Source organism: Aspergillus pseudonomiae (genome assembly GCF_009193645.1).
Source record: "Aspergillus pseudonomiae strain CBS 119388 unplaced genomic scaffold BDV37scaffold_2, whole genome shotgun sequence".
In the NCBI taxonomy this organism is placed as follows: Eukaryota; Fungi; Ascomycota; class Eurotiomycetes; order Eurotiales; family Aspergillaceae; genus Aspergillus; species Aspergillus pseudonomiae.
The window spans coordinates 646,392-664,988 of record NW_022475994.1 but is presented as its reverse complement, the minus strand read 5'-3'; the positions used below and the strand labels follow the sequence as shown (position 1 = coordinate 664,988).

At 51.1% G+C, this 18,597-nt stretch overlaps 8 protein-coding genes across 8 annotated transcripts; 3 read left to right on the top strand and 5 right to left on the bottom strand.

Annotated features, from left to right (window-relative positions):
• Positions 1-75: 75 nt before the first annotated feature.
• Positions 76-1,697, bottom strand: BDV37DRAFT_277984 (uncharacterized protein; the record flags this gene model as incomplete). Its single annotated transcript, XM_032085920.1, has 2 exons — positions 76-1,017; positions 1,080-1,697. The coding sequence occupies 2 exons, from the start codon at positions 1,695-1,697 to the stop codon at positions 76-78; spliced, it is 1,560 nt and encodes a 519-aa protein (XP_031946963.1).
• Positions 1,698-2,771: 1,074 nt separating this feature from the next.
• On the bottom strand, positions 2,772-5,036 carry BDV37DRAFT_267813 (Zn(II)2Cys6 transcription factor; the record flags this gene model as incomplete). Its single annotated transcript, XM_032084075.1, has 3 exons — positions 2,772-3,608; positions 3,893-4,465; positions 4,623-5,036. 3 exons carry the CDS (start codon positions 5,034-5,036, stop codon positions 2,772-2,774), a joined length of 1,824 nt encoding a protein of 607 aa, XP_031946962.1.
• Positions 5,037-5,643: 607 nt separating this feature from the next.
• Positions 5,644-7,299, top strand: BDV37DRAFT_236451 (MCT family MFS transporter). The gene is made up of 5 exons (XM_032080613.1): positions 5,644-5,737; positions 5,790-6,006; positions 6,062-6,829; positions 6,885-6,982; positions 7,042-7,299. The coding sequence occupies exons 1-5, from the start codon at positions 5,682-5,684 to the stop codon at positions 7,190-7,192; spliced, it is 1,290 nt and encodes a 429-aa protein (XP_031946961.1). The 5' UTR covers positions 5,644-5,681; the 3' UTR covers positions 7,193-7,299.
• Positions 7,300-7,792: 493 nt separating this feature from the next.
• BDV37DRAFT_277981 (uncharacterized protein) lies at positions 7,793-8,380 on the bottom strand (the record flags this gene model as incomplete). The annotated part of the gene is made up of 3 exons (XM_032085919.1): positions 7,793-8,095; positions 8,172-8,201; positions 8,264-8,380. The coding sequence occupies 3 exons, from the start codon at positions 8,378-8,380 to the stop codon at positions 7,793-7,795; spliced, it is 450 nt and encodes a 149-aa protein (XP_031946960.1).
• A 516-nt stretch (positions 8,381-8,896) lies between these two features.
• On the top strand, positions 8,897-10,915 carry BDV37DRAFT_277980 (uncharacterized protein; the record flags this gene model as incomplete). Its single annotated transcript, XM_032085918.1, has 3 exons — positions 8,897-8,906; positions 8,977-9,105; positions 9,159-10,915. The coding sequence occupies 3 exons, from the start codon at positions 8,897-8,899 to the stop codon at positions 10,913-10,915; spliced, it is 1,896 nt and encodes a 631-aa protein (XP_031946959.1).
• A 452-nt stretch (positions 10,916-11,367) lies between these two features.
• On the bottom strand, positions 11,368-13,249 carry BDV37DRAFT_292747 (cytochrome P450; the record flags this gene model as incomplete). Its single annotated transcript, XM_032089244.1, has 6 exons — positions 11,368-12,030; positions 12,086-12,448; positions 12,517-12,795; positions 12,859-12,918; positions 12,984-13,134; positions 13,193-13,249. The coding sequence occupies 6 exons, from the start codon at positions 13,247-13,249 to the stop codon at positions 11,375-11,377; spliced, it is 1,566 nt and encodes a 521-aa protein (XP_031946958.1). The 3' UTR covers positions 11,368-11,374.
• A 1,042-nt stretch (positions 13,250-14,291) lies between these two features.
• BDV37DRAFT_292745 (tryptophan synthase beta subunit-like PLP-dependent enzyme) lies at positions 14,292-17,009 on the top strand (the record flags this gene model as incomplete). The annotated part of the gene is made up of 1 exon (XM_032089243.1): positions 14,292-17,009. One exon carries the CDS (start codon positions 14,292-14,294, stop codon positions 17,007-17,009), a length of 2,718 nt encoding a protein of 905 aa, XP_031946957.1.
• BDV37DRAFT_236445 (acyl-CoA N-acyltransferase) lies at positions 17,007-18,189 on the bottom strand. Its single transcript, XM_032080612.1, has 2 exons — positions 17,725-18,189; positions 17,007-17,655 (listed from the first exon to the last, which is right to left on the bottom strand). The coding sequence occupies exons 1-2, from the start codon at positions 18,044-18,046 to the stop codon at positions 17,228-17,230; spliced, it is 750 nt and encodes a 249-aa protein (XP_031946956.1). The 5' UTR covers positions 18,047-18,189; the 3' UTR covers positions 17,007-17,227.
• Positions 18,190-18,597: the final 408 nt, after the last annotated feature.

Below are 18,597 nucleotides of genomic sequence, written 5' to 3'. Positions count from 1 at the left end.
CAGAACATCCTGCCAGATCAGGCGGAGCTTCCCCTCTGCAACACTTAGAGTCTCAGTGGGAAATGAGGAGTCGGGCTAAGTAGGCAGAGGCTTATCCTGTAAAGCCTTCCAGTCGACCTTCCCATTCGGAGTGGTGGGAAGACGATCAAGTAACACTATAGCTGCCGGACACATGTTTTGGGGTAGCGGCAAGGATTTCTTGAACGACTTGGGATCGCTATTCGTCACCTTTTGACCCCTGGCCGGTACTGCATGAGCGACAAGGAATTCTGGGTCCCCCCGTACCGACACCACCGTGTCTGAAAGCAGTCCGGCGGCGACTTGAAGCAGGCTGTTGCCCACCTCTTCGAGGTCGATCCGTAAGCCACGTAGCTTGATCTGTGTGTCACCATCGAGTCGGCCCATAAATATCAAGCCCCCGTCTGGCCCCAGCCTCCCACGATCGCCCGTCTTGTATAACCTCTTCCAGCCCAGGCGCCTGTCTGCTGAAGATGCAAAAGGGTCATGGATACACTTTCGCTTGTCAAGGTCTGGCAGGTTCCAGTACCCGAGGGCGACCCCGACACCACCAATGCATACTTCGCCAACGAAGCCCGGTGGGACGAGTTCCCCATTCCCACCTAAGATGTATATAGTCGAACTGGGAACCGGCCTTCCAGCCGTCGAATATTCATTGGCTGCATCCCGGTGCAGGTCAAGCGTGTTGGATGAAGTAGCAGCGGAAGTTTCCGTTGGCCCATAGCAATCAGTCACATTGGGACAGTTAGGAGATAAGCGCCGGAACTCACGCTTTAGTGGCTCTGTCACCGACTCACCACCGAGACAGGCATGTCCCCAGTCCCTGTTTTGACGGAGGTAGTCACCGCCATGTTGAAGGAGCATCAGGTACTCAGACGGCGTCCCAATCATGAAAGTAACCTTCTCCTGAAGCATCAACTGTGCTGTCGCAACAGGGCCCCCCCGGACACTCTGCGGGACAACCACGACAGTACTTCCATGAGCAAGGGCGTTTCCGATCTGGTCAGGTTCGATTCAGCAATATACATGGTGGGACCTAGAAGCAGGTCTGCACCAGCTACAATGGAGGCTGAGGCCTCCCTGTTTTGGAGCGAAAGAACGGCCTGGTGCAAGGCAACGAGTGAGCTTGAGCAGGCTGTGTCAGCAGTCATAGATGCTTCTTTCCAGTCAAAGAAGTACGAAATTCGGTTTGATATAATACTTCTTGCGGTTCCAGTCGCGTTATACCGAGCCATAGTCTCCGTGTCCCGCAGCTGGATGTCGTAGTAATCGGCGTTCATCACGCCGACAAAAACTGATGTTTTGGTCTCTTGGATGTCGTCCAGGCTGCAGCCGCCACGCTCCAGCCCTTCATAGACCGTTTCGAGAAGGATCCGATGTTGCCGATCCATGGCCTGCGCTTCAAGGCCATTGAGATTGAACAGTGCTGCATCAAATTCATTCGGATCCTCACTCAAAAGGTACGATTTGTTTGTCACATTAGTAGAACCATGGTGCTCTCCATCTGTGTGGTAGAAGTTGGATAGCCGGAGACGGCTTGGTGGGAAGTCCATCAAAACATCCCTCAGAGAGCGGAGAAGGTCCCAGAGCTTGGATGGAGAGTTGTCTCCCCCAGGGAATCGGCATGCAGAACCGACAATGGCAATTGGCTCCACGCGAACATCAGAAAGGCTGCCCATCTCTGCTGCCAGGGCTTGATGTCGAGAAGATGAGAGCGGTGGGATGATGTCTCTCCGATTGGACTTCTGCTGGTACAGCTTGATGAAGAGGGATCGTCAAAGAAAGGCTTGTTCCCTAGCTTCACCAGTACAGAAACGTTGCAGGAAAGTGTCACCACAACTACATAGAGGCCTGATGGACCGACGCGCTTTCCGTTGGACTCTACTGTCTTACTGCTTGTCACTTTCCTTCGCGGCTAGGACAATAGTTTAATAAGACAGCCCATGTTCGCACACGAACACGGACGAGTGAGCCAAACCGATGGCCATCCTTTGGAAGCGAAAGGAGTATCGGAGATAAGATGATGTTGAGACGGATATGGCTACCAGACCGGCCGGGGTGGGCCCTGCGAAGGAACAACGGACCGGGCGCCTTGTGGCTTACATGAACCCGCGCTTACTACGCACAGTTACGGCCGAGACAGACATAGGATGACGGGAGACGGCGCTCGGGCAGTCCTTCTGGTCGCTTGTCTGGGACTGGCGGCAGGGGGGCGGGTATGTTGGGGAAATACGAGCGAAGATTGGCGATTTTGAAGTAGTTAGAGTGCCATAACGTAATCTAAACTAGGACGGTTTGGTTAGGGTATAAGAATTATTCACCCACCTACTAGTAGATATAGGTTAACATTAGTACCCGGAAGTCGACCTGTAATTAATATAAGAAAGTCAACTACATTCTTTCATGTTGCTTAGGTTTACAGTAAAGGAAGCCCATAATGTAGCCATATCCTAGCTGTTCGCCAGTATAGAAGACAGTTTATGTGGCGTGTCCATTGTGGGGTGTAGAGAGGAAGCGAAGTGTGGCGTCTTCACTAAAAATCCGCCCATGGGAGATGTCGACGTCGCTTTATTGGAGTTGGTCATTGGTGCTGTGGCACGCACTGGGCTATCTTGGGTTTCAGGTTAAGTTGAAGTATGTGCGCCTGCCAAAGCCAAGGTATCTCCTTATAATATAATTGGAGATCGCGCAGAACCCAGGATTGCGCTACCCCATTAGAGTATTTGGATCACTAGAACCCGCTCCCTTTCATCTCACACAATTCTGTTGTCTAAGGCCGAAAATAAATGATCCCAGCTGCCGGGGCTGCAGTTCTGATCCAGATTGATGAAGTTCTGCCATACATCATCAATGCTCGCATTTTCCAACGGATCGTACGCACTTGGCAAGATCTGGCTGGGGCTCACCAGGTCCCTGTCCGGCAGATTCGGATCTGGCACGCCACTGACACCGGTGTTAGCCGACAGTGGTCGCACATCCGGGACCGTGGTTGCCGGCAGGACTTGGATCTGATACTTCTGCAAGATGTCCATGAGGGACTTCAAAAACCTGCTCGCCATGGGCGACGTCGCCTCGGCCTCCTGCAGGACGCGGCACGCGTCAACGATCTCCTGGCGACGGTCTTCGCCGCTGCCCCCCTCCTTATTGAGGCACAGATCCATGACCAGCACCGCGGTGGCCAGGAAGTAGTTGTGGAGGAAGGTGGCCAGCCGGGCGAGCGAGGCCATGTCATGATCCATGAGGGCCTTAAGCTCAATCACACAGCGCGCCGACTGCAGGCACACTTTCCGTGAATATTGATAGCGTGGGTTCATGGACACGCGCGTGAGGAAGGGCTGATTCAACTTCGACCGGCGCCCCTGCAGGGTCGACCAGAGGATGTACCGCTGCACGATTATCTGGGGGTACTGGCGCTCGACGTCTCGGCTCTGACGGCGGCTGGCCTCGTCGAGGCGGAAGAAGACTGGGAGACTGCGGATGAAGGCTTCGAAGCGCTGGTCCAGCGAGATGAACCGATCGTAGTTCACCTCGCCCCAGTCCGAAAAGGGCGGGGGTAGCGCATCGATGGCGCTGCGGCAAATGTCGGCCAACTGGATGCGTAGGAGCGTGTAAGTCATCGCCGTTGGTTGCGATAGGGGTCGACTGTACTGCGGGTCGCAACAATCGAGGTCCCGATCATCGAGATTCCGTGGGTAGTTGACGCGCATGTGGGCCGGGTGCATCAAGTATGTCCCTTCTTGGGGCCCGCCTGACAGTGCCAGGAGCCTGGGGGGAGGAGGAAGGCGCGTTAGCAGAGCTGGCCGTCGCCCTGGCCGGGGAACGAGTCTGCCACAAAGTAAACTCACCAGTCAGTCGAGACCATATGCCACCACACCCTGCGTTTGATCTCCCGCCCTATATCGCTGTCCAGTGGTGCTTGGAGGCCAGGCAGTCGGTCCGGCCGCGCGTCCAAGCGATGGAGCGACAAATCGCGGGCCATGGTTAGGGCGCTGGCGCTGAGTGCGCGGAAGCGCATGGTGAAGCCCTCGAAGTTGAAAATGACAAAGGACAGGATGATGGTCGCCTGGATATCTTCGATGGAGCCGGAGGTGCTGCGGCTGGAGTGCTCCAGCACATCCAAGGCCATCTTACTCCACAGGAAGGCACACTTGACAGCTGTCTGCTCGTTGGTGAATACCGCGTCCCCGCCGGTAAGAGGGGTGAGCGTGTAGGCCGTGCTGGCAAAAATGCTGAGAACTAATGCGACATGGCAGGGCTCTATCTGTAACCCCAGGGATAGTTGCTTGTACAAATCCTCCATCTGCTGGCGCACCGACGGGAGATGAAGGATGTGATGTAGATAGGTGACATCTTCGCCGTAGCGCTTTAGCAGCCAGGCCGCCTCATTCTTCAGTGGCAACCACGCTCTGGCGACACAGCTGCCCACGGATGAGGAATTACCGGACGCCTCTCCCAGGGAAATGTCAGTCTCTAATGCCTGCTGCACCGCCAGTACGCGGACAGATACGCCATTGGACATGGATGACAACTACAAGTGGGCAGGGCGCACGGCTCGGTCAGTACATGACACATCGAGTGCTGGCCAGGCAACATCAGAGACTTACCACGGAAGTGTCACGGGTCCCGACCCCTTCCAGCCATTTCGAGTCCCCCTCGCCCTCGGAAATGTATGAGGGCTCCGTAGAGGGACGCGGAGCAGCGGCACTGTGGGTCCGAAGAATGATGTCTTCCAGCCGCTGTAGACGCGACAGGATCTCGGTATTGCTGCCGGTGCCAGTACCGGCACTGGGATTAGCGGACCACCCCGGCTGCTGCAAGTACGTTGTCTGCGCTTGCACGGGGTCAGTAGTGCTGGGAGACACGATGGACAAGGTGGTCGGCTCCACCCGATATGCGCGCTCACAGGTAACCCCGCGGCTGACGCAGTTGGAGCAGGGTTGGTCGCGACTGCATTTCAACTTCATGGACCGGCAGAGCTGACACGAGACTGGAAGCTGCCTTCGACGTCGTCGCTGCATGTTGGTCGATCAAATGCCGACACTATGGCGAAGATAGGGCGATGATATCAAGCTCGACAATATCAAATTAGCTGTAGCCGAGCCAGTAACAGCGAAAGAGCTCAGAACGGAATGTCATGTCGAGGGCGAATGGTAGCTGACTGAAAAGAGAGGGTGAAAGAAAAGAACCTGGAAAGAAAGAAACGTGCGGGTCAGTGTGACGGGCCGCTAAGCTTGATCGGGTGCTAAGGCTCCATTGGGAAACAAACGACAGCGGGCGCTAAACCATGTGCAGTGGAGTGGGGCTGCCTGCCGGCGCTCAGGCACTCAGGCGCTCAGGAACGCTTATTGTCGTCCTCTTCCTGTTCCTACGCCGGTAGTGGCCTGTGCCTGCTTCTCATAAAGGGAACAACTCTCCCTATGTCATCCTCTTCATCTTTTCTTACTATTCATGCGACTGCCCGTATCTCGAAAACCCTTACCTAATCTCCGTGGCTGTCCGGTGCTCCACGGAGCTCCTCGGAGTCTCCATGGAGAATAAGCGGCGCTTGCCCGATCTGGGAGTATATATGGCTCACTGATTCTTTATTTGCCTCTGCTGCTTCTCCAAAGCATTTCTTCTTCTTCCGCTCTGTCCCTGTCAACTCTGATCTTAGATCGTTCATCATGTCCGCGACAGTGGACAACACCGAGGCTAGTACCTCCCCTCCAAAAGAGTTCACGTAATGGCCGGTCTACTTCCTTCCTCTGAATATCACTGATCCTGTGGGATAGGCTTCGCTCGACGATTGCGCTGATTGGAGCCTTCATGGCCCTCTTCTGCACCTTGGGGTTCCAGAATGCCTTTGGGGTCTTCCAGGCATTCTATCATGCCACCATACTTCGCGATCATTCCGAATTTGATATCGCCTGGATTGGCTCCCTATTGACGTTCATGATTTTTTTCTTTGCAGCGCCTGCGGGCGTCCTGGTGGATCGGGTTGGTCCCGCAGTAAGTGGTCCCAGGCGAGGACGGGAGGTCGCATCCACTCACCCGTCATCTACAGCCGCTGCTCACCTTCGGCGCTGTTGCCACTATCCTGGCAACCTTCATGATCTCACTATGTAGGGAGCTGTATCAGTTCCTACTAGCCCAAGGTATACTGCTAGGCATCGGCAACGCCTTCCTGCTCTGTCCGGCTATGGCTACCGTCACCCGTCTATTTGATCGCCACCGCGGCGCCGCCAACGGAATCATGATCGCCGGGTCCTCCATCGGCGGTATCATCTGGCCCATCATGCTCGACCAGCTGCTCAACAAGGACGGCGTCAGCTTTGGCTGGACCTTCCGCATCGTTGGCTTTGTGGTGCTGCCCCTATGTCTCTTCATGGTCGCGACCATCCGCCCGGCTCCCAAGACACCGCACGATTCGGACAGGGAGGGGATACAGCTGTCGCGCGGCGAGTTAGTGAGCGGCCACAAAGCGCAAGACGCAGAAGGGCCGGCGTCAATTATCAAGAACCCGACCTTCCTCATCCTCTGCGCCGGTCTCTCGGTAGCCACCTTCGGCCTCTTCAGCCCGCTCTTCTTCATCTCCACCTACGCCGCCGAGCAAGGTTTGTCCGTAAGTCTGGCCTTTTACCTCGTGTCCATGCTCAACGGCGCCTCCATGGTCGGGCGGGTCTCCACGGGCTTTCTGGCCGATCGCTACGGGAACTTCAACCTCTGCTTCTTGACGATTGCCTCCTCCGGGTTGATTGCCATGTGCTGGACCAAGGCCACGAACACCGTAGGCATCATCTTCTTTGCCCTAGCCTATGGATACACGTCCGGGGTAGGTCCGTCTGATTCCAATAAGAACCCTCCGAGTCCTAACACCGCAGCTGCAGGCTATGTTCAGTCTCCAAACCCCGTGTGCCGCCCAGCTCTCGACGCCCGAGACGAGGGGGGCTGCCGTCGGCATTCTCTTTGTCGCACCAGCAATTCCGTAAGTATCGTCTTTTTCTCTCTCATGGCTCGTTCTTGCTGACTAACTCTCTCGTACAGCGGATTAGTCGGCACCCCCATCAGCGGGCGCCTACTCAAGCACGGCTACCTGGCCCTTTCGATGTATTCGGGGGCGGCGTTGTTGGCTGGAGCGGGCTTGGTGCTGATCGCTCGGCTGCGCCAAAACACAAAGCTGATGGCGAAGGTGTAGTTGTTCTTCTGTAGCTGAAAGTGGGCGTTACGTCTACCTTTGCTCTGTCTGTGGGTTTTTTTGCGTTTCTAATGGTCTGTCGATCCTTGCTTTTGGATGCGATAGCCTTGATCAGGATTTCTTACGTGTGTCATTGTTAATGCGCCTACAATAAATCCCCACTTTAGGAATAGAGACAATAATATCATAGTTCATTGGCCATTGTATCATCCGTATCTTCAATTATCAGATGAGGTTTGCCGTCACTCGGCCACCCACCTAAGTATGATATATATTCACAATCCCCGCAAACCGCAACCACTACAAGGAAATATCCTGAATAGTGGACAAGATCGCATGTAGACATCTACTATTGGTATTTTAGTTCCAGGTATTTAGCATGCCTAAAAAGAGTTTCGTAGGGTTTATAATTAAAATCCTCACTGATCCGCCTCACAGGTATCAACAAAACATACCGATTACGGATGGCTAATGCGGTTGTGAACCAAGGCTCGTCCGGATAGAAGACCGTTCCATACGAATTAAAATATAGAAGCCCGATTGATCGAAGACGAAATTTGTGTTGGCAGCATTTATCAACCTTCCAGTATTTCTCCTTGCCTAGATGGCGGGTCTGAATTCTACTTCCACGTCCCGGTTGATCGTGAAGCCAGCCTCCGATTTCTCTCCTTGATCAGGCAGTGCAGAGGGTACATGTAGCGTATACTTGTCCGTCACAGCCAGAATCGCTAGCTTCAGAATCACCTCTGCCATATTCTTGCCCAGGCACTTGTCACGTCCGATCCCCCAGCGAACAAACCCAAACCGATACCGCGCGGGGTCCAGACTAAAAAGTCGCTCCGGGCGGAAAGCATCAGCGTCTGCCCCGGCGCGTGGCTTAAAACGCGGCTGGAAATCGGGTGGCTGCCGCCCGGGGTGAGCGAGCCGGTGATCTTGGGTGAGATGCACAATAGATGGAGTGAGCTGGCCAGACACTCACCCAAGAACGCGCGACCTTGCGAAAAGTTACCTAAAAGCGAACCTTATTACTTACTGAGCGAGGGCCGAACACCAAGCACTTTTCAATAGAACTGGTGTTGTGAGGGCCTCGCCTTTCTTGCCTAGCAAAAATGTCAGACTGCTGCGCGATACCTTCATAGGGTAGTTAGTGGCCAGTGGTATTGCCCAGGCATTCGCTTGCGCAAGCATTCTTAGCGTTTGAGTAGGAAGGGGGATCGGGGCGATTTGGAACACCGACAAGTGCGAAAGTTTTCCAAGACAGATCAGACTTGAGCAGGGATAGAGCTCCACATCTACTTCTAGTACATTATTATACTTTCTGGTACTCTGTATATTACTGTTAGAAGAGTATGAGATTCCCGTATGGTACTAGGATAGACCGTAAGTTTTTTGCTACAGGAACCTAATCAATAGATAAATTCATGATTGGACGTCGGACTGATAAGAGCACGCCTCATCATCTGCCAGGGGTCGGAATAAATCATGTTACATTACTAGGGCACGTATAGTACATATATTGAAAATTACGTACGTGTCTATGTCTTATACTATACAGTAGCTAGATCGATGCGAAGACTATACGTGGTCATATTTATATAAAAAGCACTACAGTTGCGGGACTACCTAAGGAATAGGTAGATTTTGTCTCTTTCGCTTGCTTCACAAATACAAGGACTACGGACACGTGACAAAAAGATAGTAAATATGGACTTAGGTAAGAGAAGATGGGTACACGACTGTACATTATTCACTCATTGCTAAAAAAAATTTCAAACACTTGACAGGAACCATAGCTGCGAGTCTAGCCGGCACCGCAGTGGCAGCGGCCTATTTAGATGCCAAATGGCACATTACCAAAGATGTACAATATATGTGGAGAGTGAAAGCAGCTGAAAGGGCAGCAGCGCAAGAAGGTAAGTGCCTTCTAAGTTTAAAAGTGTGAAACTGAATCTCACATCTATCGTAGAGCGAAAAGGACAGATCTGTCCCTTCTATGAGTTCGAGAGGAATGTTCGAAAATACCCAGATCATCTCGCGATCTGGTCGCATACAGGGGTCTATACATTTCAGGAGCTCTATGAGCACGTCTGCCAGTATGCGAACTATTTTTACGAGCTAGGTATTCAACGTGGGCAGTTGGTCGCTTTCTACCTGACAAATAGCCCTGAATTTATCATGGCATGGTTTGCGCTTTTGAGTATTGGTAGCGCACCGGCAGCCATTAACTACCATCTCACTGGTGATGCGCTTGTTCATTGTTTGAGGATTTGCGGTGTCAATATTCTCTTTGTGGATGAAGACGTGGAATGTCAGGGCCGAATTGATGCTAGTCGCTCAACTATCGAAGGCAAGCTGGGGATGAAGATCCTCTCCCTGGATAAAAGTTTAAAATTACACATCGCGACCTTCCCTAATTCTACACCACATGAACACCTGCGACGGAATCTACCAGGAGATACGCCTTTTGTTCTCTTATATACATCTGGTACGACTGGAATGCCAAAGGCGTACCCATTCTCTCAGCGACGATTCTACCCAGATATCAGGATATACCAATTTCTCAATCTCCAGTCGCAACCTGGGCCAAAGGGAGACTGCTGGTACAACTGTATGCCACTCTATCATGGGACCGGAGGCTTTATGACGATGGTAGCTCTGTGCAGCGGCACATCCGTCGCGATCGCAAAGCGGTTCAGCGCGACCAGCTTCTGGAAAGATATCCATGACTCCAATGCTACCTGGTTTGTCTACGTCGGTGAGGTGGTGCGATACTTACTTAATCAACCAGCATCGCCTTACGATCGTGATCACAGACTGCGAGGCATGTATGGAAATGGCCTTCGGCTGGATGTATGGGAGAGATTCCGGGAACGTTTCAATGTCCCAGACATCGTCGAGTTCTTCGGAAGTTCAGAAGGTATGTTTTACAGGGCGAACATGAATCGGGGCCCATACACCAGAGGAGCGGTAGGGCTTGATGGCCTTCTTACACGTCGCCGGCTGAATCGTACTTTGGTCCCTATTGTCGTCGACCATGACTCAGGAAACATCGTTCGCGATCCGAAGACCGGACTAGCTAAAACAGCATCATACGTGGAGGGTGGGGAGATAGTCGTCGCGGCCCCCAACAAGACAGCATGGAAGGGGTACTGGCAAAACGCTGGTGCAACCGATAAGAAATTCGCGCGCGATATTTTGAAAAAGGGTGATCTGTTTTACCGTACAGGCGACGCGTTGCGCCGAACCCCAGATGGCAGATGGTACTTCATGGACCGACTCGGTGATACGTTCCGGTGGAAGAGCGAGAATGTGTCCACCACTGAAGTGGCGGAAGCGCTCTCCCAGTTCCCAGGAGTGGTGGAAGCGAATGTTTATGGGGTGCTGGTTCCCCATCATGAAGGTCGTGCCGGCTGTGCAGCTCTCCAGATGTCAGAGAGGATTGATGTCGACATGATGGAACTGGCTCGTTTCGCTCGGTCCAAGCTTCCTCGCTATGCTGTTCCTGCTTTTATACGGTTTGTTAGGACGCCTAGTCATATCCATAACTATAAGCAGAACAAGGTTCCGTTGCGCGAGGAGGGAGTTGATCCACGTAGAAAGGGATCTCTACTAGAGGGTGGTGCACATGATAGAGTTTTCTACCTGTCACCGGGCTCCAGGGCATATGTTGAATTTGGGCAGAGGGAATGGGATGATTTGGTTGCTGAGCGAGTGAGACTGTGATTAGCCTTTGGTCTATGTACATCCGATGTATATATCTACATTCAATCATGGATTCATGTGTTTAATCACATCAACATTCTACACCAGCTATGTTTAATCTTTCGACGCTCCGGGTTCAACAATGTGCATAGAATTTACAATAGCCACAATCAAGTAAAGATACATGAACATCAAAGAATGTCCCTTCAATTGTTTAGGGCTGGTAGTACGTAAGACGTTTCTTAAGAAGCTGGACGCTTTCGATGAATATGCGTGACGTCAGGGGCAATGGACCCGAGACAAGTAGGTGCACCTTCATACATTGTGATCTAAACCGGTTCTCTCATTTCTACAAGACTTAATCCTTTCCCTGTTCGTCTTCCCTCCGCCCATCAGCAGCACACTTTGCAATCATTGTGACAAAACTCACGATGAAATGTCTCCCGCCTCGAAGAGCCACAAACTTATCTATCAGGCTATCTACCGTCTCCTGAACTCCAACATGGGGCCATGCACGATACTGGAGAAAGTACCCTTAGACTGAAGCTCACCGGTTAGATTCCGAGGGAACGGCAGACCTGGCATACCCTCCCCAACACGGGCCAGCTGTTCATCTTTAGGCAACTGCATCTCGTACAGAAACAGGACCCTAGCTAGGCTGATATGAAGGAGGGTCAAGGCCAGCGATTTGCCCACACAACCACGAGGGCCAATGGAGAACGGACACCAGGCTTTTCTGGCGATATCTACTGCAGCAGGGGCAATTCCCGTGTCAGGACTGGCAATCCACCGCTCAGGCCGGTAAGTGAAAGGGTCGGGATAGTAGTCGGCCTGGTGATGGATGCTGTAAATTGCCACGCCGACATCTGTGCCAGCAGGAATAAAATGGCCATCGATTGTAGCACCTCCAGAAATGACCTCACGCCACAACGCTCCACCGTTGACTGGGTTCATCCGCAGCGCTTCATCAATGCAGGCGCGTAAGTATTGACAGCTGCTTAGCTTCGGCCCGCCAACGATCTCTTCCACATCTGTGAACGTAGAGAGAACTTCGGCTACCACCTTGTTATATGCGTCTTTGTTTCGGGCCAGGTAAAAGAACGCGGCGGTCAAGGATGTTGAGGTAGCGTCGGGTCCTGGTCAGCAAGGGTCAGTGGCGAGCGGGTACTACAATGTTGTGGCTAGACATACCCGCTCCAAACAAGAGAAGAGACTCAGAGGTTATTTCAGACAGGGGGAATGACTCCCCAGTCTCCTCATCGATGTATTCGCTATATATACTAAAAATATCTCGCTTTTCCGGTTTCGAGTTGATCCGGTCTCTCATTAGGATTCTAAAGTCATCCCGCAATGTTTGCCGTGCACGCGCCAGTTGAGGTATCACGTACCCATCAAGACCGAGCTTTGATATAGTTGGCGATTGAAAAATGATTCCGATCCATTCGTAAGACTTGTGGACCAGGTGGAGAACATGCCGGTTGGTTTCCTCTGTCAGGGTACGGAAGGGAGTTCCGAAGACAGAGTCACTTACAATGTCCGACATGAGGTATAGAGCTGCAAGTATACAAGTGAGTCTATGCCATTTCCACTGATAATGAGTCCAGACTTAAGTGAAAGCTTACCATAATCTGACATCTTCTTCGGGCTACTCCAGCCTTCCTTCTCACTTAGACTGGGCGTAGAAGACGGCTGAATTAGTTCATTGCACATGATTCGAATCTGTTGAAGCTGGGATGTCTCCCAGATCTTCAACGCATTCTTGGTGAAGGCTTGATTGACAAGCTTTCTCTTCCGGCGATGCATGTTCTTGTCCACAGCATTATGGGTACTGTAGGCAAATTTGGTCGGGAATTGGTGGTAAGCAGCTGATTTTCGGATATTTTGTCCAAAGCCATATATATCTGTTGCACGACTCAGCGTTTGGGGTTGTCTAATTGCCAGTGTAAGTATAAGAACCTGCTTACCCTTCAATGCCGTACTGGTCCGGAAGAGAAGCCTATTTGGTCCGAAGCGGACAACATCGCCTGTCAAGAACAGGATGAATGTGAGTGGTATGAACATTAGAAACCCTAATAGAATTTATACATACCATACTTCTCATGAGCCCGCCACATCTCCAAGTGAATCTCACCGGTATATGAGAGATATGCTGCGTAGAGAGATGTGACCTTTGCCAACCATGGTCCAGGATATTTGGCCAAAGGGTGCAAATAGAGACGATAGACCGAGACCACCACCAACTTTTGCTATGGGTTAGACAAGACAGGTATTGTAGGAAACTTGAACTGAGTATCTCACATATATTACCCCGGAAAGTGCAGTTGCACCAGCAATAGCAAACGGTGAAGGGGCCATAATTGTTCCCTTGTTTTCTTCAAACTTGGAAGTTCAGTACAGAACAGACAAATGGCTAAGAAAATTGAGACTTCTGATATAGTTTAGTTGATCTCACGAAATTGGCGATTACGACTCAACCAGGCGGCTGATTTGTTTGTCCGATAAGACCCCTCTTGCCAATGTCACATCCTGACAAGGGGAGTCCAAAAGTACCCTTCCCTATGATAACCAACCGCTCTATCTTACCTGCATGAAGAGTGTATCACTTTCTGGCCCCAGCTTAGGGAATATCGGAGGAAGCAGAGATAGGGCATGGACAAGGGGGGCGAACCGGCAAGAACTACCCGTGCCGCAGAGCGATGTAACTATGACTATGATATCTCGGCCTAGTATATGGCTCACTAATGCAATGTCTCTCGTCGAAGGATTCCCCTGCGCCATTTCTCCTCAACGTGGCGTAATCACACTCGTGTCGATCGTGTGGACTAGATTATCAACTCGGTAGTTATGTTGGACCCGATGTATCTACACTCACATGCCATGCCCCAGTAAAATACTCTTCGATATTGGATTCTAAGCCAGTTACCACGAGATTCGCTAGGCTCCAACTGCAGATCATCACAATCTGACAACCTGGTACCCGTAATTATAGCGCTTTAAACTGAGAAAAACGCGTTACAGAAAGAGACGTATTCTCAGAACAGGACGGCATACATGTCCGTATTCTGGGTAGTTCAACTAAGCACGAAATTGACGACCTGGTTGGTCTAAGAGGAGAACTGGCAAGCAGACCGGATACCGAACAGAGTTCTGCGAATGGACTCCTGCTATTCCTCAGAGGCGTCGTAATACAGGTTCTTTTTGTCTGCTCCCCACTCTGTGCCCTGCGCTGGTCAATCTAGGACTGCTGTCTGTGCAGCCCGGTGAAAATAGCTATATAAATTCTGAAGTTATAATGCCCATATCTAGCACGGCTCTCAACAAACACTTCAATTTATTATCATTCCATATATCTTCCATCTCGATCTTTCCGTTCTTGCGTTCTTTATTCGGTTCAAACATGATTGTCCGCCTACTATCACCGTTGGGCATCGGGCAAAAGCCACCCATAGAAGAGAAAATATCATCTTTAGCGACGCACAGAGAGACCGCAAATCTCCGAAACATCCCAGAAGATGAGTTAGCTAGGCAAATTGAAGCTGCTGCGGAGCGAATTGCCGAGCATGTTGTCAGAACGCCTATAATCCGTTTACCGTGGCTAGACCGTGACGGTAGAGAGGTTTGGGCCAAGCTTGAGTGTCATCAGCATTCCGGATCGTTCAAGTATCGTGGTGCTCTAAATGCTTTGATGAAAACCGATTATCAGCGTGTGATTACCGCATCTGCAGGGAACCATGCCCTTGCCACAGCTGCGGCAGGAAAGCAAGTCGGTAAAGAGGTTCAGGTCGTTGCCCCAACCACGGCATCCGAGCTGAAGGTCAATCGTTTGCTTAGCGATGCCAGTGTCAGCTTGCTGGGGAGCAATCTCCATGAGGCCACGATAGCCGCGATGGGAATAGCGAAAGAATCCGGTAATAACCCTGAGAGTAGCCTCAGGTTCCTTTCTCCTTATGCCGACCCAGATGTGGTCGCAGGCGCTGGGACTGTCATCAAGGAGGCTCTTGACGACGCTGGTGTTGATTTTGACACAGTGGTTGTTCCTCTAGGAGGCGGTGGGCTAGCCGCAGCGACAGCCGCATGGTGCGCAGCTCGCAGGCCTGGAACTCAAATCATCTGTACTCATCCAGAGATCTTTGGCCGGGACTTTGATGCAGGCCGCGTTTCAGAGAAGTTAGCTCATCCCACTGTGCCAACTTATTCGGATGGATTGGGAGTTCAACTCGTAGAAGACACGCCCTTCGCTGATATCATTGACCGTCGTTTGCGTTCTATTATCCAAGTGTCCGAGTCGGACACTGCAGCGGCCATCGCTTACATTCTCCGACTACAATCATTGCTGATCGAAGGCGCAGCAGCAACTACAATTGCGGCGTGGCTGACCAACGATCCCATTTTCCAGCAACGGAAGGGCAAGGTGTTACTGCTCCTTACTGGCGCTAATGTCGCTTCTAGCACCGTGGCCAAAGCGCTGGTGGCCGATGTTCATGATCCCAAACGTCGCCAGCAGCTTGGCCTGCGTCACATTCTAAATCCAGTCGAAAGACACGGAGCTGTGGCTGCTGGAAACGGTCGAAAGCGACCAGAAAAAGGCCCTCATCTAGGCCACCACATCTCGCAGTCCATGATAGATGTGTGGTCCGTTTTATTCGAGCGGCTTCAGCAATCAACAGTCCGCCTGAAGAACAGATTTGACGAAAAGAGACAACTTTCGAATAGCCTGGGTCTCCAAACGCATGAATGGTGCGTCACTATATTCATTGATGTGTACTCCAGGCTTGTCTCACTGCTTGATGAATGCCACAATGCTTTATCAACGGGACATCTGTCTTTGAAAGCGTGGGAATTGGAAGAGCGGTATCGCGTTCTTCTTCAGTTGCGATCTACCCTGGTATCATTGTTTGATCGATGCAGTGCCGCGTACGACCAGTCAAGGGCTGATTGGTTCTTTGATCCTGCATCTCAAAATGCGGCTGCTGTCAACTACGATCGTTATGGATCGCCTGATCTCAGAGACATGGAGCGCAATATGCTGTCAACTATCCGGGTTAGTTCATCGCGCCCAGTGGAATTATTGCTTGCATCGAGCGGTATGGCTGCCTATCAAATTCTGCAACATTTCCTGCTCCAGCATCTGTCCGTGAACGACACCATCGTCCTCCCACCATATATCTACTTTGAGGCACTGGAGCAACTGCAGGCACTAACTCACATTCGTGTTGTTCATGCGCCTTCCTTCGATGTGGAGGATATAATCGCTATAGCCGAGAAGCATAACGCACGAGCAGTCTTCGCAGACCCAGTAGCGAATATCGTCTCGCTGGATTGTACCGATCTTAAAGAATTGGCAAAGGCCGTCTCAAATCGACCCGGTTGGGAAGATCGATATCTGGTGGTTGATGGGACAATGGCATCCGGTGCACTGGAAATTGTGGATTGGTTCCAGAGTCCTTCAGCACCAACACTGCTATACTATGAGAGCGTAAGCAAATATCTTCAGCTCGGGCTGGACATCCAGATGGGGGGTCTCCTAGTTTACCCAGCGGATCTGGATCATGAAATGCGAACTATCCGTCGCAACACAGGGACAATAATGTATCCGCGCAATGCAGCACTTCTTCCCCCGATTGACTTCGATGTCTTCCAATGTCGCATGCGCTTACTTACAGAAAATGCCGAACTCCTATACAACTTGCTGCGCAGAGCCAACAACTCTATCGCTGAGATCTCCTTTCCCATGAAGTGGCGCGAGATGGGTTGGCGCCACGGAGGATCTCTCGTCACCATCCGATTCTACCGAGATGGCATGAACAATAAAGAAGGGTTAGAGGCTTGTATCGACCGCATTCTCCGAGCAGCTGAAAATCTTCATGTTCCAATGGTAAAGGGAGTCAGCTTTGGCTTCTCCTTCGCTCGTATTTCTTCTGCGTCATCGATGGCTAAGGATTCGGACCCTTTCCTTCGTATTGCCGTTGGGGTTGAGTCAGACCACATCCAACCCCTTGCTACGGCGATTATTCAGGGTGTTGAAGCATACTGTTTGTCCTTCAATCCAGAGTTGTTTTCCAGGCTAGGTCCAACATCAAATGGCGGAGCTGTCAATGGGTTTCTGGCCAAGTAGTGATATATAGCTAAAGTGTTCATTCCTTCTCTTTCTCTTTTAGGTGTAAACCCTCGAGTGAGACTCCATGTTGCTAATGCTTACTTCTGGCATGCAATCAAGCAAACCGTCCAATAGCAGCAGCAGCTCCAGCTTGATAGTTCAATGTAATTCAGGTGACGCGACGGGCTTTTCCTTTAGAGTATATGATTAAGACGAAAGGAGCACAACCATAAGTATCAACCCAGAGGACCATCAGCTTTCCACCTCAACACCACCACATCTAACTCTGGAATATTGTGCACGCCATGAGGACCAAGGTCGACCTTTTGAGAAGGAAGATGTATCTTCCCAATTTCCTTGCACCCATTGCGAACATAGAGGGGCAGACCATGAGAAGATGCATCACCAAAGACAGTTACCCCTTCTTTGGAGGCCCGATATCCGCAAAATTGTACCAGTTTGAAGCCATATCCCCGATGCTGGTAGGCAGGATGCACTGCCAGGGTCTTGAACTCGAGTTTCCCTTGGTCCGCATCGAGGTACTGAGCATGTATTTTTGCCGCTTGTCCGTAATAGCTATCGATTGCCTTGAAGGAAATAGCTCGATTCGGAGCGATGTAGCTGTTCACCGTGGATCGAGATCCGAGGAGGACACGCCAGAACCCTGTACGAAGACAAAAAATAATCAGCTTCTCCCTGTCGGCACAAACTTGATGGGGTTCACAGCGTATACATTTGTAGTAGGAGTCTGGATTCCACCTCCTCAACTCCCCCGACGTCCCATACCGAACAAATGTCGCAAACGCAACGACCCTGCTACCTGCAATTGGCTCTGTTACCTGCTCATCGTCACCCTCCAGTTCCGCCACCATAGCTAGATGGCCTGGAGTGACCATAAACCGCGTCATATCCTCGACAAAATAAGCTTTGAAATCCTCCGGGTATACCTTGCGATAAGGGAAGAAGTGTTCGTAGATTGGCTCATCTGCGAATGCCAATGACCCGATATGGGCAATGGCTTGGATGTCGGCTGGGTAGGCAGGTCGGATTTTCATTTTGAGGGTTTGTTGTTTGATTCGAATGGCTATCTCCTGGCTTGTTTAGGCCATTGGGATGATATAGCTTTTTTGTAGCACGAGGTAGCAGTTTCCTCATTTATTGAGCCCAGCCAGAGGATTCACTTGCTCCGTCGAGTTAGACACAAGTGTTGTCCTCTCCTCCAATTTACCATGTCACTACCGTAAGCTTTCCACCATGCAATACCCGTATCAAATACACTGGAAAGGAAACCGTATCGTTTTGACACATTACTGATACCAGTCGTAATTTATAACGGTAATACCAACACTTAGAACCGTGAATCCATTTGATCAAAACAAAGTATTTCTCAAAACCATACTACTTTACTAGTGAAATTTGCAGTGAGCATCCTTCAGTTTTGAGGCTACGAATCAAGATTTAGGGCTCTAGCCATGCTGGCCTGAAGAGTACGGAGGGCCGACGGAGCGGTTGTCGGCACGAGATGCTTGAATTGACTTGGCGTGGACTTGGGGCCGAATAAGGTTACATTGGTCGGATATCATACATCTCGACTTATTGTGACGAG

Excerpts from the sequence above, each read along its gene's own strand:
- BDV37DRAFT_236445 (XM_032080612.1), bottom strand. The coding sequence starts at position 18,046 with ATGAAAATCCGACCTGCCTACCCAGCCGACATCCAAGCCATTGCCCAT. Across the intron at positions 17,656-17,724 it reads TCCAGACTCCTACTACAAAT|GGTTCTGGCGTGTCCTCCTC; the intron begins GTATACGCTGTG and ends GTCTTCGTACAG.
- BDV37DRAFT_236451 (XM_032080613.1), top strand. The coding sequence starts at position 5,682 with ATGTCCGCGACAGTGGACAACACCGAGGCTAGTACCTCCCCTCCAAAA. Across the intron at positions 6,830-6,884 it reads CCTATGGATACACGTCCGGG|GCTATGTTCAGTCTCCAAAC; the intron begins GTAGGTCCGTCT and ends CCGCAGCTGCAG. Across the intron at positions 6,983-7,041 it reads TTTGTCGCACCAGCAATTCC|CGGATTAGTCGGCACCCCCA; the intron begins GTAAGTATCGTC and ends TCTCTCGTACAG.